Raw genomic sequence first — 18,548 nt, 5'->3', positions numbered from 1 at the left:
GTAATGTGGAGTACAGGGGCCACCTTTGGCTACACTTCACAAACCGCATTAATGATTTATCCTTGCATATGGACAGTAAGCTCCTTTCATGAGAGGGCAAAGGAAAACTGCCTTGGGCATTTTAGCACTTGAAAAAAGAGGCAGTCATTGAGAAACCTTGCACAATTTGCAAAATGCACGGGACACCTAGTGTCCTTAAAACTATTAACTAAATGTCTTTAATATCAAATACAGTGAAATACATGTATGAAATCACGTGGCATGATTGGCTGTATAAGGAATAAGTGATAAACCAGATTTTTGTGTGGTCCATATTATTTACCATAGCTTTCTCCCTAATTTGTTGAAATGTTTACTTTTTCTGCGAATAAAATCCATACCTTTGGGGAAAGATCATTGTAAGTACACAACCCCAAATAAATAAAAAGACCCCAGTCACTCACACTTTTCTTTCTGCCTGCTCCGTTTCAGTTGAACAGCTTTAACAACATGAAGCTGTTTCAAGAACTGCTGTTTTCCACGCAGAGCAACTCTGTTCTAACCGCAACGCCGACGGAAGTCACTTTCCTACTGAAGAAGTGTCTTAGCAGGATACAGGCAGCTTTCTGATCAGCCTATAACAAGCCTCCTGCTGCAAGGCAGCGCGAGCGAGGTCTGGAGTAAACGCAGGGCAGCTGGCTCCACAGCTGTGCAAACTGTAATTCCGTGGTGTGAGTGGGAGGTAATGAACGGCCCTAGACTTCCGCGCGTCCACAGGGGACCTTTAAGCCTTTCCCTCTCAGAAATAAAGGTTTTGCTTTGAAACTTCTGCTTACGCTTTTGTAAGGCTAGAGCAAGTAATTAGGGCATCTAGTTGGGGGAAGAGAGAGAGTGAAGGGGTGAGGAGAGGAGGTCACAAAAGAGCACAGTCAAGTTATCTGGTTGTGTTGTGCACAGTTACGTCAATGCCCCTTGTGGCATTCCACGTGGTTCTAGGGTGGGATACAGGTGCTTTGGGGTCAAAACAACAGGTTCCTTCGTGAACATCACTCTCACGTGGGAAGCTGAAGTGAGGGCAGCACAGCAGGGAGAAGTCAAAACAAGTCTGAAATGCAAAAGCCCTTGTAGAAGTTGAGCACTTTGTCTTGTAGTGAGAAGGAGATCCTGTGGAGAACACACTGCACAGAAAGAGTTGACGTCAGAGCCGTGAACGCGGCCTCAATGGATACAGTGGTAAATGTTGTGTTCAGCCCTCGGGGACAACTAAAAGTTGGATTTAGGTTTTGGCCTTGGCAAAAGCAACACCTTAGGGTGATTTATAAAGATTCAGGTATTATGCTGGCCTGCCCCTGCCACCTGGCAGAATGCATTCAGGCAGTACCTTGGTCAGCCCAGGTGCAAAGAACCCCTTTAAAAGAAAGATGTCTGCTCACTTACGCTTCTTCCAGCTCCTCTCTTTCCCGATCTCTTTCCTGCTATTCCCCTGGGGCAACAGGACTTTTCCTGTCTCCCTCTTCATCCTGTCATCTCTCTGTCTCTCTGTCTCTTTACCTCTGTTTTCTCCCCCGCTCCCTTTCCCTTTCTGGAAAAAAATCTTCCCACTTAAGCTCTGGCTGCCTGGCATGTTTGTCCCTCCGCTTCGGTCACCCTTGCCTGTCATGGAATCCGCCAGGGTCCCCCTTGTGCTTTATCGTAACAGGATTAGTTTGTTTCGGTTTTCATTCCTGTGCCTTACTTTGCCAGAGGTAGACTTTGAAAGCTGCCCCAGTCACCAAGACCACACATGCTTCTGTCCTTTGTCGAGCACTTTGCTATGGGAAAGCATTCTCAATCTTGGTTCTCAAAGGGATAAAGACAATTAGGCAGACTATAATCTGCCTGCTATAGGTTCAGAGTGTGATACAGATCCTATGTGTGAACTTGGGCTTTGGGTAACAGCAGTTCTGTAAATCATCACAGAACTTTGTGCCCATCGAAGAAGAGAGGACAATCCCCTTATCTACCGAAAGGAAAGATGTTAATGCTTTTTAGGAAATTCTCTCTCTCTCTCTCTCTCTCTCTCTCTCTCTCTCTCTCTCTCTCTCTCTCTCTCTCTCTGTGTGTGTGTGTGTGTGTGTGTGTGTGTGTATGTGTGTGTGTGTAAGAGATCCGAGGATAACCTCAGATGTCAGTAGTTCTGGCCTTCCACTTTGTTTGAGACAGGGTCCCTCTACTCTCTATTCGAGACTGTATTCAGGTTCAGTTGCCCATGACTTCCCAGGGTTCCCCTGTCTTTGCTGTCCATTCTGTTGGAGAAGTTCTGGGATTACATGTGTGTGGTGTGGGTGATGGTTGTGGTGGCACTAGTCATGCTGACGGTGGTGGGTGTGATGGTCAGGAGGCATCAATACCATAGAAAGATGGGCTGAAAATGCAGCAGAAGAGAGAAGCAGTGGAGAGCTCATTATCCACTTGTGATAAGAAACACTGACAGTGTGCACAGCATTATTCTGGGTCTCACATTCGTTAAATTATTAGGTCTTCAAAACAAACTCTGTATGGCCAGCACCATGAATTCTATTTTACAGAGAACCCAGGGTACTGAAGGAGGGAGAGGGGAGGTGTCTCACAAGAGATTGCACAAGTGGTGGCAGGGAGGCAGAACCCAGGAAGCTTCCAGAAGTCTTTGTACCATTGCACCATCATAGATGAAGAAGTCCCCCCTCCTTATTTCCACTCTTGTCAGGACTCAGAAACTATCTCTTATATAATATTTGTATGATGACAAAATGATAAACACATTTTATGGGATTGTTAGTTCATGCTTGTTTTCAACTTTCAAAGAAATTACAGTGTCTCTGTGGGCTTCTAAAAATATCTCCTGTGCCCTCTCCGGCCACCACCTCCCTCACCTCTGCCACCTGTGCCTGTGGTACCCGAGGGCTACACCAGTCCTGACTTTGTAGTCCTGTTTTCTCTTCGATTGGCCTGCCCAGTCTGGTAAGAGAAGAAAATTTACTGTAATCTCAACCATTCAGAAGAACCAAGTGATATTTCTTTGAAAATATTTCAAATTCAGAAAAATCCCACAGAAAGCCTTTAGTTAAGTAATATTTATCAAATTGTAAGCTGTAAAGTCAGTTAGATGGATTGTAGCTAGCTGTTTTATAATTAAAATATATTAGAATGACACAGGGCAGGAGGGATAGCATAGAACTGTACAAAAAGCATCAGAATGTACTTATCAGTTATAAGTATATGTATACATCCAGTAGGGTGAGATAAAGTTCATTTCTTACAGTGAGTCTTGACCACAGCTTTGTCTTGTAATACTTAGAATATGTTCCTATCCCCATTTTGTTGTTTCCTTCAGCTATATTCAGCTTTAAATGTGACCTCTGATGTTAGCTTATTCTTTGGTGTTAATCATGGCCTTTTAGAACATGGATTTTGAAGATAAATCACATGATCTAAATTTCAGTTCTTCCTGGCTGTAGTGCCTTCACCATGTTGTAAGTTCTCTGTGACTTAGTTTACATGTACACACGGGAAAAATGCCAGTCTCCAGGAATCATTGTGAGGCACTTTAATGGGCTGATGCCTACAAAGCCCTCACTATGACAAAGATAGTAAATGCTGTCTATCTAGTACATGCTCTGCATATGGTTATAACTATTGCTTTCTATGCACAACCTCATTTGAATCAGACACTTGCAGAGTTGCTTGTTTGATCTCCACTTAGATGTTTAGCAAGCATCTCACATTTGGCAGCTCTTTCTTGGAACTGTGCCATTCTGCTAACCCCCGCAAGCCCTTCCGTCCTCACTACTCAGGTCAACCTCTGAAATACCATGGGCTTTTCTCTCCCCTCACTGCAAAGTAATCCATCAAATAAGTCCATTGACTAGAGATGCGGCTGTAAGGAGATCTGCACCTTGCTGGTAACTCACCTGTTTCTCTGTGTTACTTTAAGCCTCGGAACCAGCTTTCCTACTTCCTCTCTCATGTGTGATCAAATTCCATTCCTTCTGGAATCTCCTGTCTTATTCATCTCCCTCTTTTAGCCCTTTCCAGCCTCACTGGTATCCTTTATACCTAGACCAGCCTAGCTTGAGGCCTCTTCCTTGGCTTTTCCTCACTCCATCCCCCACCAGATTCCATATTGTTTATTCTTCTACCTGAATCAAAGAACTTGAATGAAGTCCCTTCTTCTCCCCACTGTCAATCTTGCAGTCTACCCTTCTTCTTCCATGTGAGTCAACTCTTAGCCTGCTTTATTGAGTTTGTCCTTTACATGTATTAATTTATGAAATTCTATGTGATGTCCTCATGGATTATACTCCAAATGTTGTTAATCTGAAAAAAACTTCAACCCAAATGCCTCAGACCCAAATCATTTTTGAGTATTATTGATTTGGGGTTGAGGGTGGATTTGATTTCCAGTTTTACAGAGTAAAGTTATTCAACTGATAAAATTACACATATGTCCAGAAGCTGTAAACACCTGAAATCCAAAACACTTATGATTCCAAGCATTGTGTGAGGGATGTTCCAAAGTATATTATGGTTCAGAATCCACTTTTAGAACTTAAAATTCAAGAGTGAGATACTACGTCTTTCTTTTCATCACTTAGGTTAGCAGTGTCTGAAAAGACTCTGGTCCATAGTTAACTGTTCAGTTAATGTTCTTAATGGAATGAATATCACTAAATCAGTATGAGTAAAGGGTCAAGGTGGCATATGGGAGAAATGAATGAGTAATAGAGAGTTATAAAGCTCTTCCTGTACCTTTGTTTAAACCATGATTTTAATATTAAACCAACATGTAATTATTTGGTTGTATTGCAGAGATAATAGGGCTTTATTCAGAATACTTTACACACACACACACACACACACACACACACACACACACACACACGCCATGTCTGTAGTCATAGCCCAGCTACTTTGCCAGTAGAGATTCTGCAGATGATTAACAGTACATAAATGGGGTGGGAAAAGATGAAGCTACTTGCAAGCTTTTACACATCCCAGTCATTCATATATATTTAAGAGATACTATTGTGAGATCATTCCTGTTGGCTTTTGGAAACTCATATAGAAAGTTGTACAAATCCACTATTATTGGATAAGACCATAGAACTGATTTCATATTTAACTAGCCTTTGTTATGTTAAAGATTTATAAATTAAAGAATTCTTAATGTCGATGTGGCACTCTTCCCCTCTAGAAGTCACATACACTTTCCAAAGTGACTGGTCCATGTGATGAAACAAACCATGAAGATGCCAGAGTCTCCTTTGCCTCATACACTGAACAGCACCTGGGGCCAGTGGTTCCCTCAGGTTTTACTGTGTTCACATGACACACTGGCTGTACTGTATATGTTTCTCTTCTACTTCATTAAGCTAAGGAAAGAAAAGGTTAGCCTTAACAAATCATCTCTAGTTTCTACTTAAATAGTAACTATAATAAATTTTAACTATTTCGTTTGTACACTAAACAGGGATAAAAATGAACTTATGTGGATCAAAGGGTAACTCTGCAAGTCTCTTTGAAAAATAGTTTGCTTTAGTAATAAAAGGTATCTGTAAAAAAATTGATATACAACTGCTGTTATTATAACCTGCAGTTCATTTGTTCATGACAATCCATGTGCCAGTGGAGAAAAGGAAGATGTTTTGTAATCTGTGGCCAGGAAAGTGCCTAGAAGTATCACTCCCTGTGAATTTTAAAACTTTATATTGAAGGTTTGCCTGTCATGTGGCTTGTCTGTTTATAAATTTGCCTTCCCTAATCATCTAAAAAGATAAAAGGAAAACATACATCTTGCATAGAATTTTGTGGTTATATATTGTTTATGGCACAATAAAGCTTGCCTGTGGCAAAGCTAGCCACAGTCATAGATGCCAGGCAATTGTGGCACACACCTTTAGTCCCAGTACTCGGGAGACAGAGACAGATGGATCTTTGTGAGTTCCAGGCCACCCAGGGCTACATGAGAGTGAATCAGTCTAAAAATAGAAACAGAGCTCACACCTTTAATCCCAACACTACAGAGGTATATAAGATAGGAGCAGGGTTTCAGACCTGGCAATTAGTCTCCAGCCATATTGAGGACAGGATTCCCCCAGCCTTGGTAGAGGTAAGAGCTCTCTGGTAGCTTGGCTGTTTTGCGTCTCTGATATTTAACTTGACCGCCAATATCTATCTCTGGATTTTTATTATCTATACAATAGTATTTAATTTTAATTATGAAGAAGAGGTTAAAAGTCTTGAATGTAGCTGACCCGTCTACTCTTAAGTTACCACAAGCCAGTGAGGACTCCTTTTTATCCTGTGGACATGTTAGAGTAGAAGAAAGCAGTGAAGTCAGAAATGTCTTTCCTCTGCAATATCAAGAACAAAAGCAGAACCTGGTCCTATGGAAAATGTAAGTATGCTGAGGGTGACCATGCTATCCATTTAAAACATTCAGAGATACAAAGCAATTCTGCAGTATCAAAGAAGAGCTCACCTCCTGGGGCTGGAGAGAAAGAGACCATTTTACATAAGCATGAAGACCTGAGTTCATATTAACACCCACATAAGAAGTATAGCTGCACATCACCTAGAAAACCAAAGCTATGGGATGCGGGGGACTGGCTAGATGATCTTGGAACTAGGTGGCTACAAGTCTAGATCTACTACTCCTTTCTTAAAGGCCTAATGTGGAGAGGGATAATGAGGTCACTCAATGTCCTCTAGCCTCTTACATGCACCTGCACAATGCACCTGCACACATACATACATGTGTGTAAAACACATACACACATACACACAAACACACCATATCCTCTATGTGCCACATATTATGTGGGCAGAGCAGGTCATATGGTCTAAAATTAACCAGGAGGAAGCTAGAATTTTGTATTTGACATCTCTTTAAGATACTGTATACATGCTTTACTTCTTTCCCATTCCACAACCCCTTCTTTCACTTCATTGCACACTTTTATAGACCTTCAGTTTTAGTGTCACCTACTTACCAAATACTCTATATCACATAATGTACAGATAAGAAAGCATAAGGAGGTACTTGCCTCTTCAATTCAGTGAACGAATGATTTCATAAGGCAAGAAGATAAATAATCTCAAGGTAAATGTTAGTGATGTTCACACTCCCCTGTTATAGAATATCCTTTCAACAAATTTGAATTTCTTCAGGAGAATAAGCAACCCACTCCCACTGGTGTCTATATGCCTGGCAGTAAATACATTGTCTTCAATTTCTTTAGCACTGACATTATCTTCAACAAGCACCCATTTATCAATACTTGTAACTCCGAAATGTTGATCAGTAGCATAAAACCCAGTAAAGGGGCTATTTTGGTCAAATAAAAGACATGGCTCAGAAAATCTCTGTTCTCTCAGTCTAGATACATCTGAAGTTGGCATTTCCACATAGTTGTGAAAGATCCATGTTTTGTTACACACATCTGATTGTGAGGGTGTAGATGAAAAAGTATATCCTACACTAAACCTTGGACTTGTTCCCAAAATGATAAAGTTCTGTCAGGGACAGGGTATAGTCAAAATAATGCTAAAGTAATTGATTACTTTTCAAAATATCCAGTCCTCTTCATTCAGCAGCTATATGGGTTGGTGTAAGGTGTTTGTACCCCCATATGATTTCATAATCATCAAGAAAAATGTGTAAAATACTAAATATGGACTTATACACAATAATTGGGGTTGGGGAGGCAAATATTTGACAGAAGCACTCTAAAAGGGGGAGAATTTATTCAGAAATATCAAAGAATAGCTTTGTGTTTGGGGGAAGGAGGAAACAGCAGAGAAGTGCTTGCCTGACTAGTTGTTTGTAAACTGCTGTTAAAGGCAAATGAAATTCTTGCTATTCCCACATTATACAATTTATTGGGAGTGCACAGCCTCCCCTGTTCAGCAGCCCTGATAATGACACTAATAGCTTAATTACAGCTTTCTGCTTAAGGAGATAAACAAGGCTGTTTGCTTTGTCTCTTCCTTTAAATCAGGGGTTACAATTACTTTTAAATGTGGTAGAAAGGCACATCTGTGAATGCATCTACTTTGTTAAGAAAGCAACCAGAAACCAGCTGGAAAATAAAGCCCCAGGAGTGGGCAGGCATTCTAACATTAGGGAGGGGAAGGGGAAAAGTCCTATTTGAACATGGAGCAGTAGTCATGAAACACAGCAAACAGGCAGTAGTGTGTGTATGGTACGGTGAGGAATGGAAATGTTTTTGGAGAGTATATTTTCCCCAGGATTTCATCAGTGAAATCACAGTAGCACTCCCTCACTGCTTATCCCTCAAGCAGTCATAGCGCTGCCTTCCCTTCAGCACCAGGACATGCGGACAGCTCCTCAGCACTCCTTACAGAGCTGTGACTGCCTTCAGCATTTTCTCTAAAGGATGGTGGTCTTGTTCACTGTGCTTTTAGTGGTACCTTTAGGGACACACAGGAGGGACTGGGTCCATGTCTGGCTTGTTTATTTTCAGATGAGATGAAGAGTCAGTGTTGGTCTCCAGAGCAATTTAACCAGAATAAAAATTAAGTCATTGGTTTGAATCTGTGGTTGAGTGGTAGCTGAAACTTGATAGCCTTCTTTAGTGCTTTCTTTTATTGTTTTCTAATAGCACTGCTAGGAAGGCAAACCATCTTTACTAACTGTTTGTTTGGTCTGTTTTCTTTTCTACTAAGTTGAAGACATCAATAATTCCTGGTATCTTTAGCCTGAGAGAACACTTTTCAAGTCTGTGGAAGACCTGGAAGATGCAAACAGGGATTCCCAGAGCAGAACCAACAATGACCAAAACTCCATACCGAAAGTCTCTCCCCTCCAATCCCAAAGCCAGAGGCAACCATTTAAGAAATGACCACATGCATGTTGTTTAAAGAGTCAAATCACTAAGAAGAAAACATACTTGGTTGCTCTGGCCCAGTCTGTTCCCATTTTCCTAGTCATCAAAAAGTTGCTTACTCAGAGAGTGAATATTTTTCACTAAGCAACAGTTCTGTGTCTAAATTCTTCTTCTCCACAGGGCATTCCATACTTATTCTTTGCTCCAGCATACACACACACACACACACACCCCAATTCAATTCTTAAATTTAAAGAAAGTGTTGTCTGATGTTTAACACTTATTTTGAAGTTGAGCCTTAAGGGAAAAACTCCCAGTACTTTTCTGCCTAGGGAAGGCAGCCTGCAGAGGAAGGAGCACAGGTAGGGCTGAGGGTTAGCAGCCATTCAGAAGTGCTCTGTGAAGTTAGTGGTGAAAACTTCAGAGACAGCAACTCCACTGAGTGTGGAGCAGCAGCAGGTAAAGGACAGACAGGTGTTTCTTCTTAGGTGACCCTGGGTGCCTGAGGCACACAGCTGAAGCCTAGTAACTCTGAATCTCTCTGTCCCCTTTATTTACCCTGCCCCTCCCTCCCCTCCCTCCTTTTCTCCTCTTTCCTTCCTTCCTGGGCCCTCTCCTTTCTCCTCTCCCACTCTCTCTTTTCACTTAATTCTATCTGGGCCACTCGGAATCACCCAGCTGCTTGTTGTGGACCATGCTTTCATCTTTACCACCAATGTGGCTTTGCAGTCTCTGTTCCCGGTCAGCCCCGCCCCCCCCCCGCATCGGTGCGGTGGCACCCTCCAGACAAAATCACCGGAGTCTGAATGTCACCAACAAGTTCCACCCTGTAGTAGCTACAGCCTCACCCAGGAAGCCCTGCCATCGTCTCCGCCCACAGCCGCACGCATTCCCACCCCGCCGGTGATTCTTGGGGTCATTGTTACCACTGAATCTTTTCTTCCTAGAAGGGGAAAGCCCGCGTGGGTGTCACTGGCTGGGTGTAAAGCTCTACGCGCTACCCTCCCCCACCTCTGCAATACACACACACACACACACACACACACACACACACACACACACACACACACACACACATATACACATGCATACGCCTTCCCCACGCGGGCGACACAAAGGGAGAGAGTGTAAGAGCAGGGCACCCGCAGGGCAGGAGGGCGCAGGGAGGGGGCACCAGGGAGGGGCGGGGGCTTATCCGGGCCAGGAAGAAGGGAGGGAAGGAAGCAGGTGCCAGACACCCAGACGAAGGCGAGGGGCGTCCTTACCTGCCCCCAGGTTAAAGGAGATCCTGGCCTCTGCAAGATATGGCGTGTCGCTCTTGGAGCGGACTCTTCTGATGGGCCGCCGGTCTATGTCATCCTCCGAAGAAGCCGCCATTAATGTGGGAGGCAGGAGCAGGGTCGCCCGGCGAGCTGAGAGGAGAAGGAGATGGAGAGAGGGGGAGGGTGAGAGGCGGAAAGGGGGAGGAGGGGAAAGGAGGAGGCTCACATACATAGAAAGGGGGAGGGGAGGGGGAGGAGGGGAAGGGGGCAGAAAGGGTGAGGGTGAGAGGGAAAAGGGTAAGAAGAGGAAGAGAAAGAATGAAAGAAAGCAGAGAAAAGGGTGAAGAGAGAGAAAGAAAATCCGTTAAGGATTGGTGGACTGGAGCAAGATCAGGTTAGCCCTCCTCTGTGCCCAGGGCTCCTCCTAACTCCTGTCCCAGCGCTGGGCCAAAGGGTCAGCACTCTTGGCCAACACCACGCCTCCTGCCGCAGCCCTGTTTCATCCGCTGGCACAGATAGGCTAATGCGAATAGGAAGACTCCAAAGCCAAGATGCCCAGTCAGCACTGTGTCCTCTCCCGCCAAATATACTTTCTCTCTTTTCAAGCTCAGGAGGCTCAGGGGACTCTCTAGTCTGGAGCTGCTGGAGGACCACAGAGGCTTTTATTATCCCTGCTGCCACTCCTGGAGCCTGCCACTCTTGCCCTGGGACAGGGCACCTACCTATTCCAGGACATCCTCTCCATTCCATCCCTCCCAACCAGAAGTCCGAATGAAGTTCAAAACAGATAATGGCATATTTGGAGGCTCTCTTATCTGCCCCTTACAATCTAGGGTGAGATGTGGAGGGGGAGAGTGGTCAAGTTTGGTAGGATTGTTTGTGTAATCGATATTTTCAGTGTAGACCAGGCTTATTCACAAAACCGATGGCCTTCTACATTCACTGAGTTGTAGGGTGTGCTTGTCTCCACACTAATACCTACTAAATGAGCCTTCGACTTTTGCTTTTGGTTATATCTAATACAAATAAAAATGCTTGCATTGGGGTTCTCTTTGGCAGCTCTGCATCATTGTTCCTGAAGGAGAGGGAGCGATCAAAGGAACTTGCATTCTTTTGAACATGTGTACTCCGTGACTGTAACACTCCGCAAAACACAGCAAAAGAACCAGAGGGTTTTCTGGGGGGTGTGATCAGAACCTGTTTGATGCCACCACTGAAACTATTGATAGGCTAAACTCTTGTATGTTTGTCTTTCTGAATCTTATGACACAGGATCTTTTTTTTTTCTGTCCTGATATCACTATTCTTCAGTCTAATAAGTGCCCACCTCTTAAGAGGTATTTACCTTTGTTATATAATTATAAGTAATTGTATTTAAGAAATATCATGCTATCTGTTAGTCTCCCTGTTGATTAATAGTATTCACATGTATTTCACGGATAAATTATTTAGAATCATGTGGCCCATATGACTGTATGGGGACCTATGTGAATATGAGAATGTGCATACAGAGAATTTAATTCAGTTGTGACCCCAACAATTACCAAGCAGAAAATTTAAAATATGGTAGTCGGTTCTTTTTAAAATATTCTGCTGACCCAGTAAAGTACAATGCTTTCTTTTGTACAGCCAGCCAAATAGTTAAAATTCCAGAACCTTCATGCATATTATTTCCAGAGCCGGAACCAGAAATAGAAGTCAAGTACTAGGGTCTCAAATAAGTATTTTATATAGCCATAGTTCCTACAGATGAGGATAGAGACAGGAAGACAAAGAAAATGAGGGTGATAAATTCTTACAGGGAAAGTTCTTGGGGGTAAATAAAACTTATCCTTTGAAAATATTATGCAGCATGTCCATCTAGAATACCCTAACATCAGAATCAGGTGAGACTTGATCATTGTTTCTTTGTTTTGAAATATAGTTTTCCTGGGTCTTGTGGGCTGTTGTCACACTTACAATCCTCCTGCTTCAGCCTCCAAGTGCTAACATTTCGGGTGTGCACCACCATTACTGAGCTGTGGGTTTTGTATGTCCCCAAGGAGAACCTCCTGAATTAGAGAATGAAGGATGAGATGGAGAAGCTAGATTATTAAAACTGTTCCAACTATGCTGACTCTCATTACATGGATTCAGTATTTCATTAGAGGTCCTGGATAAATAAATAAGGCAAGCAAAATAAGTAAGTGTAAGAGGTAATTAATTTGAAAGTAAGAACAAATATTTTACTAGTCATATTTGTTACAAGTGTGCATACACAGAATCCTTGAGTATATTAAAATAAATTTCACAATATCACTGGATATGTTTGTACTTTTTTTTTTTTTTGGTTTTTTACGAGACATGGTTTCTCTGTTTTGGAGGCTGTCGGTCCAGCCTGGCCTCGAACTCACAGAGATCTGCCTGCCTCTGCCTCCCGAGTGCTGGGATTAAAGGCGTGCGCCACCAACGCCCGGCCATGTTTGTACTTTTAATTATATTTTATTTATGAATTTATTTAGGGGTTGAGCATGCCTGTTCCAAGGTGCACAAGGTCTACCAAAATGACTATGGAGGTCAAAGGAAAACTTGTGAGTTGGTTCCCTTTTTCCACTGTGTGGGTTCCATGGATTTAATACAAGTTGTCAGGTTTGTTGGCAAGATTCTTATACAGAACTATCTCAGTGGCCTGAAAATAAAAAATTAATGAACCATACATAATGGTTTTAAAATAGATGAATATCTATGAAAATGTAACAAAAATGAATAATAATTCTACATTAAAAACCATGAAGCTTCATGGAAATAAATTAAGAAGACCTAAATAAGATGGGTAATAGGATTAATATATTATGATAACTTGCATCAATTTAAAGGCAAATCAATGTTAAGGCATCGGCCTTTTAAAATTGGACTATACATTCAAATAATTCTAAACATGTCTGAGCATTTTTAAAGAAACTTTGACAGCTGATTCTAAAATGCATATGGGAATACAAAGGAAGAACAGTAATCATGATCTTGACAAATGAGAATGAATTTACAGTATAAGACACTAAGATTTATGACAGTACAGAATACAAAACTAATGTAAGATAAATAGATCAATGGAAGACCTAAAAACAGACATATACTTGAACAGTCGACTTGGATGAGAATACCTTTGTAATATAGGAAAGGATGAACTTATGTAGTTCCAGAAGGTGACACAAACTGACGGGGGAGAAAATACATCAGTTATCTCATGCAGTGCTGGACCTGCCTCCTACAAAGCTGGTCTGTCTGACACGATATTCTCATTGGTGCAATAGTGACATAATAGTTATATAAGTAACCAACTGCTTTCTGACTGGCTATGAGGCTTGCTCTATAGAAGAGTTTTCATTTCTGGTCAGTAGCCAATGGAAAGACCATAGACCCAAGGCAAAAACCTACTCCTGCGGTTTTGCTAAGAGAACATGCAGTGAAGCTGCCTTCTAAATATTTATGTTTAAGATTATAGATTTGTGTTGCCCTCAACCTTGGTCAAAGAAGATTCTTTGTGTAGTGGGTAGTGGTTAATGTAAAGACTTATAACTAGTCAAAATGCCATGTCTACCCAATGGTGACTGCTCCGTTGCAGATAATCATCTGTTTAAGATTCATTCATTCAAAGTTGGAATATGGTGGAAACTGGGGCATAAAGAATGTATGAACTGGCAGATGGAGTGTTGAGTTCTAAACATGCCTGTTGCATGGACTGACAAACAGGGCTGGTGGTTCTCTGCATAAGATTATGGATAATGAGAGACTCCTAGACCTATTCCTTGTTGGAGGGGCTATTGACAGCTGGTAGCTACTGAGAGAGGGAAAATTACTCTTTTCAGGGCAACATGGTTACTGATAATAGACTGCTCACACCTCAGTGGATGGCCTCATACCTGTGTTCACTTGGGCAGCACTAACTGGACTCTAGAGATTATCAGTTACAACAAAAAAGGAGGATGTGAAATTGTACAGACAAACAATATGGCAAGCAGTAGCTGAGAGCTGGGTGGAGGCAGTGGTGGGTGGGTATAATCAAAGTAATACATATGTATATGTGTATATATGTGAATTTTCAAAGAATAAATAAAATAGTATTAAATTTTTAAATTGTTTTATCTTCATTGTCATACTACATAAAAACAAAAAAGAAGAATTTATTGTTATGAACAAATATATAGATGAATCTCACAGATTTAATGTTGAAAACGAAGCCGCTTTCTAAAAGAGCAAATACTGAATGTGCCCATTTATTTGAAGCTGATGAGTAAGTTCTGTGTGCCCTAGGTACTATCTTAGGCCACTACAAAGCATATTTTGGAATGTAAAATAACCTTCCAGTCTTGATCTGAGCGGTGATGGTAGTTTTCAGCAAAGCTTCTAAAAAAGCTTCCTATTATACACATTTTGTATTTATTCATATGGTGAAGATGTGACATTTATCACTAAAGAACAATATTGTAGAATGCTTCTAGCTAATTAAGATATGCAAGTTAATTTGAGTAATACTTTTTAAAGATAAGAATTAAATGTTGATGAGAACATACTATTAATAACAAATTAATGGATGCAAATTATTTATTAGTGATGGACCATTTTGGGAATGTTAATATTACACTATGCCAACATTTTGTGGTGGTTTTTATTGTTTATTTGATCATTAACTTGGGGATATTACCTTAAATATATCTAGTACCTATACTTTTACTTTTATTTTTAATGTTTTTTATATGTATAAGTGTTTTGTCTGAATGTGTCTGTGTACCATATATAGGCTTATCATTTTTAACTATTTATTTAAGAATTCTCTATTTTTTATGTGTGGGTTTAGCTTTTAATTTTTTTTCCATTTCTCTTTTGTTGAAAATAGATTTTCGATCCTTTAATTTTTTAAATACCCTGCTCTGACAATATAAAAAGGTAACTTATTGGAATGTGTTCAAGGAATAAAATAATTGCTAGCAGTTATTGTGCCTTGATAAAGGTTAAAATGAAAGCATAAAATCACAGGAATAAAAAGCCGGGTTGAAGAGGCTTACATCCAACCAACCTGGGATAATTTGGAAACAAAAGTCTATGACATCCACTAATGAAAGATGTTACATTAAAAGAAGAAATGTGTGAGTCCTGGTGGTAAGTGAATGAGAACTGGTAAAAATGCATTCATGCATGCATGCATGAATGAATGAATGAATGAATGCAGGAAAAGAAAGGCTCTTACTTTTTTCCTCAGTGGAATGCCAAGAGCCAGTTTATTAATATGGAGGTAGATACTGTAAAAAACATCATTTTGTAACCATTACTATGAGTATCAAGCAAGCAGGTGGGGGGTGATCAAGACAAACCATGCTAAATCCAGAGGACAGTTTGAGGAAGAGCAGGGTGATTTTATGGCTTTAACGTTTCTTCCCCCACAGCTATTAAGTTCAAGGTAGAAGCTGGACAATATTTTGCCTGAGCAATAAAAAGGGCCACTTCCGGTTAAGGACAATTGGGTAGAGGGTGTCTCTACATATAACACCCAGAGAAAAATGTAATGTAGCCTTTGAACAATTCTGTCCTAGAAAGAGCAAACTTGAGTCTCATCATGAGAATATAACAGGCAACATTGAATTAGGAATGGCCTATTAAAAAGGGAAAGAAGAATCGTGTGTTTCACAAATGATGATGCCACAAGGGTAACTTAAGGGTGTAGGAACATTCTAGGGTCAAAAGAACAAAAGAGACCTGACCCTAGACTGGGCTATCCTAGACCACAACTTTGGGTTGGACTGACATTGGTCTGGATTCCATCCTGGAGTGGAAGGGTACATTAAGGCCCAGTCAGCTTACACTGAAAGGCAAGGAACAGGCTATATTAAAATGTTACTGTAGCTAGTAAATGCACTGTGGTTATAAAATAACTATCTACACATATTCACATCTCTTTAGATCAATGATGGATGGATAGATGGGAGATAAACTGATGGTGGATTAATTATGGAAATAATACAGGCAAGAGGATAAATCTAGAACAAACATTCATTCATTCATTCCTTTCTCTTTCATTCCTTTCTTTTCTTTTCTTTTTTTTACGAGACAGGGTTTCTCTGTATTGTTTTGGAGGCTGTCGGTCCAGCCCGGCCTCGAACTCACAGAGATCCTCCTGCCTCTGCCTCCCGAGTGCTGGGATTAAAGGCGTGCGCCACCAACGCCCGGCTGCATTCCCTTCTTTTTATTAGAATTTCCAGAGACTGAATAGAGATGTGGGCCCACCCTTCTTAAAAAATTATGAAAAATTACCATTGTTAGGTAAGCCATGAGTCTGTGGACAAACAGTAATGGTATTATGAGTATTTTGTTTTGGATTAATTGAAGACCCTTGACATTTTGTGTAAAACTGAATCTTGTGTATTGTATTTAAACAGATTAGGCATCTGGGCTGCATGAATGAAGCACTATTTGGCATATCTGACAAGAGTTAGAAATGTAAGCAGTTTTAGACCTCACAATTTAACCCTCTAAGATGTCACTACTGCAAATTATCCTGTAGAAAACACAAAATGTGAGCGATGCCACATGGTCGTCATTGACTGCAATACCAATCCAGGCCACTGTGTGGTTACTTCTACATCTCGAGCAGGTTTAACAAAAACATACCAAGCCTGGGGTTTTGCTACTGCTAAATTTGGCATGTAGCTCCTGGAACATTTTTCTTTTCTATGCATACCATCCTTTTCTAGAGACTTGAACATGCAGAAATGTCACTGGTGCCCTTTAGTCCTCTCTCCTCAGCTCATCACTAAAGGAGCTATCTCTTTCACATGTTTCTGACATCAATCAGTTTCTTTTCTCTCTGTTGAGTTTATGAGAGTCCCTAACAGAGAAGGTATGGCTTCTTCTTCTTCTTCTTCTTCTTCTTCTTCTTCTTCTTCTTCTTCTTCTTCTTCTTCTTCTTCTTCTTCTTCTTCTTCTTCTTCTTCTTCTTCTCCTTCTCCTTCTTCTTCTCCTCCTCCTCCTCCTCCTCCTCCTCCTCCTCCTCCTCCTCCTCCTCCTCCTCCTCCTCCTCCTCCTCCTCCTCCTTCTTCTTCTTCTTCTTCTTCTTCTTCTTCTTCTTCTTCTTCTTCTCCCTTTCTGCCCAGGTTCTAGATACAGTACAGGATCCTTCTACCAGAGTACCAATTGAAATCTTCCCCATTGTACAATTTTAAGAGTATGCCATCCACCTCAGAGTAGAGCCTGACAACCATAAGATCCACACTCCTGCTGCCCAATGCAGTAGAAGGAGGCTTTCCAAAGGATAAGACCATGTATGGGCACTGAGGTAACCCTGTTTTCTATAGCTATATGGGTCTAGTGACTTTGATCTGAGTCTTCCTTAAGGCTTGGATACTTGAATATAGAGGGATGCATGACTGTTAACTACCCTAATACCAGTCTGGCAATTCTCTGGGGGTGGGGGAACTGTTTTATTTTATGAAAGAAAGTACCTAATTTGAAAACTGCTTATTCACATGAGACATTAACAAAACCTCTTTCTCTGGTGGAAAAAAATCTTTTATCTTTGTCCCATCTTTGCATGTCCAAGCCACCCAAATTCTGCAGCTGATTCCCAGTCCCACACTTCTATACCAGTAGGAAAGTTAGTTCTGCCCTCTTTGTTTACCTCTGTCAACCTTGTGGTGCTTAGTGTTTTTCACTTCGCATGAATAGATAAGGGAGATGATGACAATATTATATTCCACTCAGAAAGCATGAAGTACTGCTTAAAAATACAGGTGTGAAGTCAGCCTTCCTGAATTTGTATCTAAATCCCATATTTATAGTTTCATGATTTCATTAGTATCTCTGTGAATCTATGAGACCAACACAGCACCACACCCCACAGTCTCCATGAGGATGCAAACACACAATCCTTAATAAGTCTTTGGCAAAGGTTAATCTTGACAAACGTTGACTAATAGTATGGAATGCTATTGTTACTTGACAGTCCAAAGCAAGGCTATAGTTGTGACATTAAACCTTGGCATAATTCCAGGGTTAATGCCTGTCAGATTTATTTAAAACACTAGCTCTCTAAGCTTTGGTTCCCTTATATGCAGATGAGAAATAAGACGAACTCTTTCACTGGGCCATGAGAGGATAAATCATTATGTAATAAATGTAAAACACCTAACACAGAGCCTGACAAATGGTGGGCGGACAACAAATGTTCACTGCTTCCTTTCCTCCTGGTTTCTTAAAGTAGACACTGTGCCTAGTGGCTGGGGGCTGGCTGCTAAAGCATGCTAGATACAGAAAGGAAAATGTGTTTCGGGCTTTGCATGTTGGATTGAGTTGGACAGCTACTGAAGCAGCTTCTGTTATTTAAATGTTGATCATGCCTGGTCAACCCATGTAAGTCACATTCCAAGTCTCATTCAACAGTACAGGTAATGGCAAGCCTTATAATTTTAAT

The 18,548-nt window shown here is 41.1% G+C and overlaps 1 protein-coding gene and 1 long non-coding RNA gene across 8 annotated transcripts in view; both read right to left on the bottom strand.

Annotated features, from left to right (window-relative positions):
* Positions 1 to 2,070, bottom strand: part of LOC110340223 — a 56,635-nt gene extending 54,565 nt beyond the window's left edge. Inside the window, exon 1 of the long non-coding RNA XR_002382006.2 lies at positions 444 to 2,070. This is a non-coding gene — a long non-coding RNA (uncharacterized LOC110340223). The remainder of the gene's footprint in view (positions 1 to 443) is intronic.
* Positions 1 to 18,548, bottom strand: part of Phactr1 (phosphatase and actin regulator 1) — a 463,994-nt gene that overhangs the window by 431,964 nt on the left and 13,482 nt on the right. For all 7 annotated transcript variants that reach the window (XM_013110659.3, XM_013110663.3, XM_013110665.3 and 4 more), the window contains exon 3: positions 10,112 to 10,258. In XM_013110659.3, coding sequence (XP_012966113.1) covers positions 10,112 to 10,258 — 147 coding nt within the window. The remainder of the gene's footprint in view (positions 1 to 10,111; positions 10,259 to 18,548) is intronic.

This window comes from Mesocricetus auratus, unplaced genomic scaffold, assembly GCF_017639785.1.
Source record: "Mesocricetus auratus isolate SY011 unplaced genomic scaffold, BCM_Maur_2.0 Super-Scaffold_100013, whole genome shotgun sequence".
Taxonomy (NCBI): Eukaryota; Metazoa; Chordata; class Mammalia; order Rodentia; family Cricetidae; genus Mesocricetus; species Mesocricetus auratus.
Note: the sequence above shows the minus strand (reverse complement) of the source record. Positions and strands in the feature narration are given on the sequence as shown.